Source organism: Panthera uncia, assembly GCF_023721935.1.
Source record: "Panthera uncia isolate 11264 chromosome B3 unlocalized genomic scaffold, Puncia_PCG_1.0 HiC_scaffold_1, whole genome shotgun sequence".
Lineage (NCBI taxonomy): Eukaryota > Metazoa > Chordata > Mammalia > Carnivora > Felidae > Panthera > Panthera uncia.
In genome coordinates this window covers 14,785,301-14,798,605 of record NW_026057582.1, presented here as the reverse complement: position 1 = coordinate 14,798,605, position 13,305 = coordinate 14,785,301, and the positions used below count along the sequence as shown (strand labels likewise).

Genomic DNA, 13,305 nt, shown 5'->3' with positions numbered 1-13,305 from the left:
CTCAAAAAATTAAAAATAGAACTACCCTACGACCCAGCAACTGCACTACTAGGTATTTATCTAAGGGATACAGGTGTGCTGTTTCGAAGGGGCACATGCACCCCAATGTTTATAGCAGCACTATCAACAATAGCCAAAGTATGGAAAGAGCCCAAATATCCATCGATGGATGAGTGGATAAAGAAGATGTGGTATATATACACAATGGAGTATTACTCGGCAATCAAAAAGAATGAAATCTTGCCATTTGCAACTACATGGATGGAACTAGAGGGTAATATGCTAAGCAAAATTCGTCAGAGAAAGACAAATATCATATAACTTCACTCATGTGAGGACTTTAAGATACAAAACAGATGAACATAGGGAAGGAAAGCAAACATAATATAACCAGGGAGGGGGACAAAAACATAAGAGACTCTTAAACATGGAGAACAAACAGAGGGTTACTGGAGGGGTTGTGGGGGGGGGGGGGATGGGCTAACTGGGTAAGGGACATTAAGGAATCTACTCCTGAAATCATTGTTGCATTATATGCTAACTAACTTGGATGTAAATTAAAAAAATTAATAAAAATTTAAATAAATAAATAAATAATAAAAATAAAAGAGGCCATTTAACACAGTGGTTAATCTGTGGAGAATCTGAGTTCTTGGTTACGCGAGTTTATAATTGGGTGACCTTAGACAAATCACTCCATTTTTCTAAGGCTCAATTAAACCATGTGGAAAGTGGTGGTAGTACCATCTGCTCAGAGTTGTAAAGATCACATGACAAAATACACAGAGAGCACTCAGCACAGAACCTGGCTCATGACAAGCACTCAGTAAATAGTAAACACAAAGGAACCCAGAACCAAAACTGATAACTGATATAATGTTTTACTGCTCTGCAAACACAATATAAACTTTTAAATTTTCGTCAAGAATAGAATCAAAGTAAAAAAACAAAAAACAAAAAAAAAACCCAAAAAAACAGAATCAAAGTAAATAGAAAATAGAATCTCTGAATAATACTGGAACTATTTCTATGAAATGACACTTTGGATTTTCTAGGATATGAATTTTAAGGAATGAAAAGGCAGGGATTGAATAACATGGTCTAATTGGCTATCTTCAAGATATAAATTCAAATACAGAATACTGAAAGGGAAATTTAAACCACCTGCAATTTCATTGTTTGAAGTTGGCCACTATTTAGCACATTGCTATAGATCCTCTCGCTATAAACCTCCTAAGATTTCCACAAATGAATAGCATCACATTTTTATAATCAGGAAAAAAATGAACATTATAAAAAGTAACTGAACTTTGCTTAACCAAAAATAAATAAATAAATAAATAAATAAATAAATAAATAAATAAAAGAAAGAAAGAAATTTGCTTAGATGCTAGTATTTTAGGAATTTTAGTGCATGGCTAGAATCAGAGAAAGGCCCAGATTTTCCACAAAAAGACAGTCCTAGAATCTAGAGCTGAAATTAAAAACTCACATCAAAACAAAGAACAGCCTCCATTTGGTAAGAAAAGGGTCACCCACCTTTAAGCATTTCATAAGTAGGCCATTATTATAAGCACTGTTTTCCACACATTTGGTTTTGAAGAAAGTGGCTTATAAAAGAACCAATGCAGTCAGGTGTTATTTTATTCTAGGAGGGGCATATTTCCATTTCCTAATGAGACCCAGGGTGGGATTTGTGGGCACTATTACTAGTACATGTACTAAAAACTATCACCAAGAGGAGCCGCAGAAAAGTGCACAGGATGTAAGCAAAGTACCTAAATATCACAGGAGGCCTTCCATTCTTGTGTTTCACGAAGATGCCTTCAAGACATGCTCCAATGGATATGTCACTGCCTTGGCTATCCTGAAAGGAGAAAGCACAGAAAGAAGCATTTGGGCAGCAGGTGCATGAGAACTGTGACAATGAACCCAGCTTAGCAGATGCTCAGAAGACCTACATGGAGGGCAAAGTCTGAAAGGTTTAAAGGAATCACCTTGTCAAATAGGTATGAAAAGAGGACAAACCGGGCTCCTCAAAGAACCCATTTTCAAGAGCATTTCAAAGAACAAATTACAAAACAGGAGTGTGTTTTACTAAGAAATTTTGGTCACAGGACCTCAGCTTTCCAGTTTCCAGACTTTCCCATGCCTCCCACCTCTGCACCACAGGGTGTCCCCAGGCCTCCCCACTGTCCTCTGAGCTCCTGAGATGGACTGGGAGAGCCCCAGCCTTCATGCCATACTCACTTTTGCGGGGTAGCTCTCTTCTCCATAGCCGTCCATCCTCTCTACCTCCTGCATGTACAGCATTTCAGCATCAGGAGCCGTGAGCCTTCTGCAACCCAAAAGACGTGAGGTTGATCACAGAACCAAAAATGGGGGTGGGGAGGAGGCGTTGCTAAAAAACTACATAATCAATTTGGCATAAGATATTTACAAACATTTCAAATTTTTAAGCATACCAGAAATTACTTCAACCGATCCATCAACATCGATTGAAAGTCAACTACACGCACAGCACTCTGCTGAACGCTGAGGGTTATAAAGATCCCATCCCTGTACTTCGGGCAGGCCAGGGGCACGTGGGGAGTCAAACTCCCTAAAAAGTCTTCACTGAAAGCTGGAATTCATTTGAAACCACTAAGTAACTGCTTATTATCCAAAATATCAGGCAATACTAAGCATCGTGTGCTAAATGCCAAGCGATAAGTGTTAGAAGATGGTAAGGGTTAGAAGATGGTAATCCTTTTCTGGGGGCAGAGTTACAAGGGTGGGCAGGAAGGCAGTGTGGGTAAAGAAGGTTCTCAACTGCATGGAGGCTTGTCCCCCCGCCCCAGCCTCATCTGCTGTTCTTCCAGCATCCATAAGGCATCCCACCCTGCAACCAAGCCATGATGTTCTCTCATGCTGGCCTCTGCACATGCTGATCCGTCTTCCTGGCACAACTGTCACTCACCTGTGCACCTGATCAATCCCTAATAGCTTTCAAGAGTCAGCCTACGTATCACTCCTTTGTCACCTGCTGTGATATCCCTGAGTCTAAATCAGATGCCCCTGCTCCATCCATGCAGACCCACCACATTCTATGCACACCTCCCCCACTGCACTCATATCACATTGTTAGTTTATAATTACTATTCCAATGCCCACCCCTTAAGACTCCAAAGCAGGGAATACATCCTTTGATGGCAGCTAATTGTTCTATTTATCTTCATGCCACAGCATCCAGCCTCATACAGAATAATAGTACTAAACTATCTTTTAAAAAGATGCACAAACAAGGGGCGCCTGGGTGTCTCAGTCGGTTAAGCGTCCGACTTCGGCTCAGGTCATGATCTCACGATTTGGGAGTTCGAGCCCCGCATCAGGCTCTGTGCAGCCTGCTTGGGATTCTGTGTCTCCCTCTCTCTGCTCCTCCTCCGCTCGCACTCTGTCTCTCTCTCTCTGTCTCTGTCTCTCAAAAATAAATAAAGATTAAAAAAAATTTTTAAAAAAAAGATGCACAAATGAGTACATGAAAGTAACAAAAGATAGGGTGATAAGTGCCTGAGGGATGAATTATGCTGGCAGAAAAGAAAAGGTTTATTTGGGACAGCAAAAAGTGAAGCCAGAAAGGCAGGACGTGACCAAGTCCTTAATCCCAAGGCTAATGAACTCAGGCTAGTGGAAAGCCAGAAAAGACTCATGAGCACTTGGGAAAGCAAGGAGGAGAGATGAAAAGTGGTGTTTTAAGAAGATTGATCTTGGGGTGCCTGGGTGGCTCAGTTGGTTAAGCGTCTGACTTCAGCTCAGGTCATGATCTCAGTTTATGAGTTCAAGCCCGGCATTAGACTCTGTGCTGACAGCACAGAGCCTGGAGCCCACTGAGTTCTGCGTCTCTCCCTCTCTCTCTGCCCCTCGCCTGCCCCTGCTCACTGTCTCTCTCTCTCTGCCTCTCAAAAGTAAATAAATATTTAAAAAAAAAAAATTTTTTTAAAAGAAGATTGGTCTCTAGTGAGCAACTCTATGGATTTGAGTGGGAAGAGACTAAAGGCAAAAGGTTATTTTTAATGGGAAGGGATGAACAATAGGTTATAATTAGATACACCTGGGTTCAAATCCCGTCTCTACCACATGTAACTTTGGGCAAGTTATTTACTCTTTTTGAGCTTGGTTTTTTCAGTCTGTAAAAACAGAATATCATTTACCTTAAAGAGCGGTTATAAGAGCGTAATGTTATCTAACATACCTGGAACTATGTAGCATTCGGTTGAGAGTAAGACCTAGCATTCTCCAGGGGAGGATTTTTTTCTTTTTCTTTTTCTTTTTTTTTTTTTTTTTTTAATTTTTTTAATGTTTATTTTTGAGACAGAGACAGAGCGTGAGTGGGGGCAGAGAGAAAGGGAGACACAGAATCCAGAGCACAACCCAGGCTCTGAGCTGTCAGAGCCAGATGTGGGGCCAGAACTCACGAACTGCAAGATCATGACCTGAGCCGAAGTCAGACACTTAACCGACTGAGCCACCCAAGTGCCCCATGGGGGAGGATTTTTCTTACACAGAACACATACAGGTTCACTACCAAATGAGGCCATTATTTACCCACATGCATGGGCCAGGGCAAGAAACACAGCTCATGGTACAGATTGCCCAGAAGACAGAGATACAGTTTCCAAAGGTATACTGGGGGGTAACTCTACACGGGCTGCATCACAATAGGAAACAAGTCTCCCTAATCTTGCATTAACCCACGTGAGACTAGGTCACCACCGAAACCTTTACTATATGGAGTAAAGAAGTGGCACCCTTCAGTGACTGGCTGTTTCAATGTTCTCAGCTTCCTCACTGATAACCATGGACAGTAAATGAATTAACACGGGGAAGTGATTAGAACAGCACTTGGCACACTGAGTGCAATGGAACGCTGGCTCCCCAGAGCAGAAGTAGTGGCTGCAGCAGCACGAAAGCTCCAAGTTTTAACTGTGTCAATACATATATCATAGTCAACCTGGCTTTGCTTCCACACGATTTCCATTTCTTATCTCTTAGTGTTACCTGTATTTCTGATGCAGTAAGGCCACTTTTTGGGTTGCTTCTTCCAATACTTTTTCATCTTGTAACCACCCCTGAAGAAAATACACTGCAGTAAGTATGTAAACAAGCCACCGAAATTTCTTCAGAGGAATCACCGTTCCTGTTAGTGACTCCTGTCACTAGCAGGCAAAATTCAGACTAGTATCAGCATGCGGGAGATTTGCTTAAGTATGTGATCAAGATCCTTCTAAGGAATGAAGTAGCTTTTGCTCAGGAGCCAAAACACCCGCCCCGCCTTCTCAGTTCATCCCGGAGAAGGTCTCAGCTGAGTTATTTCAGGTTGGCAACATCACCCATCAGCCAGTTCTGAGTCCGGCACAACGACAACATCTTGTGTGTTCCCTGGCTGGCTGTGTAGACACTCAGAAGAGCATCATAACACCTCCCGTAGTTGTTCCAATGTGGTTTTCCTGTCAATCACATCAGTAGTGACTTTAAAAAGCAGACAGCAGTGTCTTCTTGCCATCTACTTTTTACACTGCTGCTGAGAAGCCAAATTCATTCCCACATAACTGAGAGGTTTCGAGCCTTCGGTTAAAAGCAAAACCTCCGTGGGGTTCCTCAGAAGTTGGAAGTGAATCCCTCTCTTAGACTCACACCCAAACACAAAACAAATCTCTCTGGCTGCAGCCCAGTGACTGCACCCCTTCCATTTCTGTGGGTTTACAACGACCAGTAAGACTACAAAGGAAAGCACTTCCACTTGAGTTGTTTATGAGGCAATTGATTTTTTTAAACACTATTCCAGCCCAGTAAATCCACCATATGGACTTTGTTTTGGGGATTATTAAAGGATGTGGAAATAAACTATTTATAAAAAGCCCAATGTTGAAAGAAGTCTTACCACAGGAAACAAGGCAAATTTCTGAAGGAAGTCCTGGGATTCATATTGATCAAAGTCACCGAAATCGGCTGTGCAAAATGACAAATATTCACATTAGTTATGTTTAATTTGCAAAGAAAAACATGTACAACCAAATGCAATATGCAGTAGATAGATGGTATGCTTATGACTTAGAAGTCAAATGTGCCTTACAGCTGCTATACAGTATATGTTTTAAAAAGTCTTTTTAAAAATATTAATGGGGTGGCTCACTTGGTTAACTGTCTGACTTTGGCTCAGGTCACGAGCTCACAGTTTGTGAGTTTGAGCCCCGCGTTGAGCTCTGTGCTGACAGCTCAGAGCGTGGAGCCTGTTGTAGATTCTGTGTCTCCCTCTCTCTCTGCCCCTCCCCTGCTCATGCTCTGTCTCTCTCTCTCAAAAATAATAAATGAAACATTAAAAATATATATATTATTTATTATTTAATATAATATATATATTAGGTAGATTCATGTGTCTTAAACTTGGAAAAATACCTACAAATAAAGGGAAAAAATAAGTTACAAACTAAATGTATCATGATCTCATTTTTATGAATAACAAACAAAAGCTACCCTGTAATCACGTGTGCTTACTTATGCACTGGAAGATATCAGAAAGAAACCAAACTGTTTATACCAGTGATCACCTCTAGGAAATGAAATTAGATCACTTGAACATGTTACAGCAAGATGTGTCTGCTTTAGGAATTTTTAATTGTTAAAAAAAAAAATGATAGTTCTGCAAAGACCTTATGAAAACCTTTCTAACTTTTTTTTTTAATGTTTATTTAATTTTGAGACAGAGAGAGACAGAGCACAAGCAGGGAAGGGACAGAAAGAGAGAGAGAGAGGGAGACATAGAATCTGAAGCAGGCCCCAGGCTCTGAGCTGTCAGCACAGAGCCCGACGCAGGGCTCGAACTCACGACCTGTGAGATCATGACCTGAGCCGAAGCTGGACACACAACCAACTGAGCCACCCAGGCGACCCATGAAAAACTAACTCTTAAAGCCAAAGATGATATTTAGGAAGATTCAAAGTACCTTGAAAAGGAATATGGCTCCATGTGTATCAGGCATTTGTTTGTCTAGAAATGATATATGTCTCCATACCTTCTAATATCTGAAGGAACTTTATTAAAGATTCTTCTGGTTAAGTTTCAATTCCCAAAATTAATGCCAATTATCATTTGAAATAATGACCCATCAGAAGTCTTCCCAAAATATATACATGCATGTAAATACATGTTGATTAGACATGGGAAACAGAACAGAATGACACAATCCAAAAACACTTACGAAATGCAAAGCTTTATCTGTTATGATTGACAATGCTCTATAATCCAGGACAACTGCTTAAGAAACCAAATAAATGACGTCTGCTAAAAGTATAAGCGTTAATATAACTTCATCAACCTCACTGTTTGCCTGATCTTTCTTCCTAAAATATTAGCTAGCTACAGATCAAGTCCTTGCACTGGAGGAATACACAGCATATTACATGTTGTGTGTGTGTGTGTGTTTTCTCTGTTTTTGGTTGCTCTGTTGACATAGGCTAACATGCTTCACCTCCAGAAGTCTCATATTTCATGAAAGGTATCCAAATTTATTTTTTCCTGCAAGAAAACTAATTTCACTAACACCACTATAGGAAGTCAGTTATTTTAAGAATCCTTTGTTGTTTTTGTTATAACACACATTTTTTTAAAGATTTTTTTTTTAAGTTATCTCCACACCTAATGTGGGGCTCAAAATTACAACCCTTAGATCAAGAGTCACATGCTCCACTGACTGAGCCAGTCAGGCGTCCCTGTTACAACATACATTTCAATCTGATATATCCATTACATCATCGATTGCCATTATTTACCTTGAACAGCTAAGCCGGCTAGCTGAATTGCTTGTTCTAATGTACAAGGAATGTTTCCTTCCAAGATATCTTTCTTCAGCTGCAGATAATACTGGTACCTATAAAAAATGTCAATTAAAAAAAGTCAGTATCAATATTACCTCCAATTGAGACACAATACATTTTACAATAATTTGGTAGAAGAGCAAAAACTAGTCAAAGAAAACCTTAACCCCAGATGGTTTCAAAAAATGACAAGAATGTCCTTGACCATATCTGCACCTACAGATACATATACGTGCCTGTATGCACGCGCGCGCGCGCACACACACACACACACACACACACACAATGTAATCAATTTGTTGAATCACTTATCCTTAACTGTAGTTATTTCAAAGCTACAACCACTCAGATGACTGGTCGCCTTTCCAATGCCCTGTAAAACAGTTCCTAAGTTTTGTTCTGTTTAGTTGGAGAAACGGAGAATCCATGACCAATCATTACTTTAAAAACCTTAACTAGTCAGAAAGAGAAATCAAGAAATCAATCCCATTTACAATTACACCAAAAACCATAAAATACCTAGGAATAAACCCAACCAGACAGGTGAAAAACCTACACAATGAAAACTATAGAAAGCTTATGAAAGAAATTGAAAAAGACACAAAAAAATGGAAAAAGATTCCATGCTCCTGGATATGAAGAACAAATATTGTTAAAATGTCAATACTACACAAAGCAATCTACATATCCAATGCAATCTCTATCAAAATAACACCAGCATTCTTCACAGAGGTAGAACAAACAATCCTAAAATTTGTATGGAACCAGGAAAGACCCCAAATAGCCAAAGCAATCCTGAAAAATAACACCAAAGCTGGAGGCATCACAATCCCAGACTTCAAGCTGTATTACAAAGCTGTCATCATCAAGACAGTATGGTACTGGCACAAAAACAGACACATAAATCAATGGAACAGAATAGAGAACCCAGAAATGGACCCACAAACATATGGCCAACTAATCTTTGACAAAGCAGGAAAGAATATCCAATGGAAAAAGACAGTCTCCTCGGCAAATTGTGTTGGGAAAACTGCACAGCAACATGCAGAAAAATGAACCTGGACCACTCTCTTACACCATACACAAAAATAAACTCAAAATGGATGAAAGACCTAAACGTAAGGCAGGAAGCCATCAAAATCCTAGAGGAGAAGACAGGCAACAACATCTTTGACCTCGGCTGCAAAAACTTTTTTTTTTAAGTTTTTAAAAATTATTTATTGAGAGAGAGAGAGAGAGAGAGAGAGAGAACCAAGGGGAAGGGCAGAGACAGAGGGGGACAGAGGATCCGAAGCGGTCTCTGTGCTGACAGCAGAGAGCCTGATGCAGGGTTCAAACCCACAAGCTAGGAGATCATGACCTATGCCAAAGTCAGACGCTTAGCTGACTGAGCTATGCAGGTAGGTGCCCCTTGGCCACAGCAACTTCTTACTTGACATGTCTTCAAAGGCAAGGGAAACAAAAGTAAAAATGAACAATTGGGACCTCATCAAGATAAAGAGCTGCACAGAGAAAGAAATAATCAGCAAGACAAAAAGGCAACTGATGGAATGGGAGAAGATATTTACAAATGACATATCAGATAAAGGGTTAGTATCTAAAATCTATAAAGAACTTATCAAACTCAACAAACAAAAAACAAATAATCCAGTGAAGAGAGGGCAAAAGACATGAATAAACACTTTTCCAAAGAAGACATCAAGATGGCTAAGAGACACATGAAAACATGCTCAACAATCATTCATCATCAGGGAAATACAAATCAAAAACCACAATGAGATACCACCTCACACCTGTCAGAATGGCTAAAATTAACAACTCGGGCAACAACAGATGTTGGCGAGGATGCAGAGAAAGAGGAACCTTTTGCACTGCTGGTGGGAATGCAAACTGGTGCTGCCACTCTGGAAAACAGTAGGGAGGTTCCTCAAAAAATTAAAAATAGAACTACCCTACGACCCAGCAATTGCACTACTACATATTTATCCAAAGAATATAGGACTGCTGTTTCAAAGGAGCGCACACACCCCAACGTTTATAGCAACACTACTGACAATAGCCAAAGTATAGAAAGAGCCCAAATATCCATCAACTGATGAATGGATAAAGAAGCAGCAGGGTGTGTGTGCGTGCGTGTGTGTGTGTGTGTGTACACATACGTTTATGTATATGTATATGTATACACACACATGCATACATGTATGTATGTATACATATGTGTGTATACATACGTGTGTGTGTGTGTGCAGTGTATACACACACACATAATGGAATATTATTCGGTGATCAAAAATAATGGAATCTTGGGGCACCTGGGTGGCTCAGTCAGTTAAGCATTCGACTTCAGCTCAGGTCATGATCTCACGGTCTGTGAGTTCGAGCCCCACGTTGGGCTCTGTGCTGACAGCTCAGAGCCTGGACCCTACTTCAGCTTCTGTCTCCCCCACTCCGTTTCCTCCTTTACTCACTCTCTGTCTCTGTCTCTGTCTCTCTCAAAAATTAATAAACGTTAAAAAAAATAATTAAAAAAAGTAATGAGGGGCGCCTGGGTGGCTCAGTTGGTTAAGCGGCTGACTTCAGCTCAGGTCACGATCTCACAGTCCGTGAGTTCGAGCCCCGCGTCGGGCTCTGGGCTGATGGCTCAGAGCCTGGAGCCTGCTTCCGATTCTGTGTGTCTCCCTCTCTCTCTGCCCCTCCCCTGTTCATGCTCTGTCTCTCTCTGTCCCAAAAATAAATAAACGTTAAAAAAAAAAAAAAGTAATGAAATCTTGCCATTTGCAACAACATGGATGGAACTAGAGTGTTTATGCTAAGCGAAATAAGTCAGTCAGAGAATGACAAATATCATGTGACTTCACTCATGTGGAATTTAAGATACAAAACAGATGAACATAAAGGAAGGGAAACAAAAATAATATAAAATAAGGGAAGAGGACAAACCATAAGAGACTCTTAAATACAGAGAACAAACTGAGGGTTGCTGGAGGGGTTTTGGGTGGGGGGATGGGCTAAATGGGCAAGGGGCATTAAGGAGGACACTTGTTGGGATGAGCAATGGGTGCTCTATGTAAGTGATGAATCACAAAAGTCTATTCCTGAAATCATTATTATCTATACGTTAACTTGGTTGTAAATTAAAAATAATAATATAAATAAAAATTAAAAAATAAGAACCCTGACTAGTAACCTGGTAAGATAAGACTTTGGTAGAAGTTACTTATTCTGATGGAAGTTCCCTACCCTAGAAAGTAAAGCCAAAAGAAAATGCTTCCTGGTATTTCAGACCAGGCTTATATTAAAATATTTTGAAGAAATCCCCAAAAGAATAGCTGAATAGCTGCTATGATGCTTTCTTAATACTCTTGTAATGTGGGTTTACTTCTGTTTACACTTTCAATATGCAGGGCACTAGTTACCAGCACAAGCTTTAGTCAAGCAGACCTAGGTTAAATTCCAGCTCCCCAATGTAGGAGTTTGAATGAACAAGGGCAAGTCATAACCTGTGGCTTTAACTTATCACCAATAAAGGGGCACCTGGGTGCCTCAGTTGGTTAAGCATCTGACTCCTGATTTCAGCCTCAGATCATGATCTCATGATTCTTGGGACAGAGCCCTGAGTCAGAACCTGATTGGGATTCTCTCTCTCCCTCTCTCTTTGCCCCTCCTCTGCCTCTCCCACTCTCTCTCCCTCAAAATAAGTAGACTTTAAATAAGTAAAATAAAATAAATTATCACCAGTAAGAGTACTATCGCCCATTCACAAGGTTGAGCATATGAAGCCAATTAACAGTTATTTCATCTATAACCACTACTCCATTTTGATAAAGCTCTACAGTGAAGATTTATGCTGCTTTCCTTTGATTTATTCATTTCACTGGTAATTACGAGGGCCTACTATGCGCCAAGTATTGTTCTAGATGCTGGGAATACAATGTTGAATGAAGATACACCAACTCCCTGCCAGTATAGTCTATAGAGCCATCTTGAATCCAGAATCTCTTCCGGGTTTGGCATCTGTGAATGCAACCTGGTCACGTTTGAATTCCCCTCAGAGCCCACCCCTTTAATCACTTCATATGTTTCCTAACATCATCCACTTTTATTTTAGCTAGCTGTGAGGTCTCCATTCTTTGTTACAAAAAACACCATCCATTCAGATAAGAATTTAGATCCACCTTATCCCGTCCACCTGCTAGTGGTAAGTAGCAGCACCCACAGATTTCCTTCAACGGACAAACAGAACGCTGGTAGCTCTGGGATCTTGTCAAAGAAGAAAACTGCAAACCTTCTACTAGGCAGCTCCATTCCGAAGCCTATTTAAAGAAGATTGTATTTAGAGAAGTCTATCTATTGAACATGCCAGCCACATACCCCACTCTAAATACTCCAGGTGCTTTCCTTAAAACCAAATCGCTGGAAAGCAACACACCTGCACCAAATTAGCTTAGTCTTCCACAGAAAGGCACACATTTTTTTGCCTTGTGTCACACTTTTCTATTTTAAGAGTCGATTCCTCCACAGTCGCTCTAAATTGTTCATTGCTGGTTCAATGTCTTCTACACAAAATCCCACCTGAAAATTTCCTTTTGAATGATATACCAAGAAAATCTGTCATGTTTGCAAACTGATATGTTTTGTTTTGTTCTGTTTTGTTTTATCAGATGATGGATGACGGAACTCAGATAATTCCTTCTTTTGCCTTGACTGCCATGGAGCTCAGAGCTAAACTCCAGGCACAGCCAGTCACTGCTTCCCCTCTCCTTCCCTTCCTAACCACTTGCTCTACCTGTTTAATAACAGCCACCTTGTACTCAGGCACAGCTGAAGCTCAGAGATTAAATAATATGCAGAGATTAAATAATACCGCAAAGGTAGGCTGAGTCGGAGTTTGAATCTCGGTCAGAATGACCCCAAAGTGCGTGTTTTTGACTGTCACAAATCTCCAGTGAAGAATTTTCCTAGTATTTTTATCCTACTTCTTTAGTTTTTTGTTTTTTGTTTTTTTTTTAATATTAGAGTCCATATGAATACTATGGTTGAGAGCAAGGACTGAGAAGTCAGCCTGATTGAGTTTAAATCTCAGTTCCACCACATACTGGCAGCATGACCTTGGGCAAGATATTTATTTAGCCTTTCTGTGCCTTAGTTTCCTCATCTACAAAATGGATAATAATACCTACTCTGTAAGATTTGTTGTGCAGAGGAAGTGAATGATTAAGTATAAAGTACTTGGGACAGTGCCTGACATATAGTAAGAAAGGTAAGTGGTTGCTTTTACTATTATCTTTCATCGTATTGTCCTTAGAATCCTTTAATGGAAGCAAGCAGTGTGTGCATATGTGTACATATGCATATATATGTATATACCCATATATATGTGTGTCTATGTATGCATGTATGTATATATTTAAGTATTTACTTAAAAGGAAAGGACCAAGAAATTTTACTTCA

General features: G+C 40.1%; 1 protein-coding gene across 3 annotated transcripts in view; it reads right to left on the bottom strand.

The window, feature by feature from the left end:
• The window catches only part of PTPN21 (protein tyrosine phosphatase non-receptor type 21), an 86,904-nt gene that overhangs the window by 36,660 nt on the left and 36,939 nt on the right, over positions 1 to 13,305 (bottom strand). For all 3 annotated transcript variants that reach the window (XR_007453628.1, XM_049612366.1, XM_049612367.1), the window contains exons 4-8: positions 7,810 to 7,907; positions 5,921 to 5,988; positions 5,038 to 5,108; positions 2,251 to 2,338; positions 1,779 to 1,867 (exon numbers count right to left, since the gene is read on the bottom strand). Coding sequence is in view for 2 of the 3 variants with exons in the window: in XM_049612366.1 (XP_049468323.1) it covers positions 1,779 to 1,867; positions 2,251 to 2,338; positions 5,038 to 5,108; positions 5,921 to 5,988; positions 7,810 to 7,907 (414 nt within the window). In the remaining variant the exon portion in view is untranslated. The remainder of the gene's footprint in view (positions 1 to 1,778; positions 1,868 to 2,250; positions 2,339 to 5,037; positions 5,109 to 5,920; positions 5,989 to 7,809; positions 7,908 to 13,305) is intronic.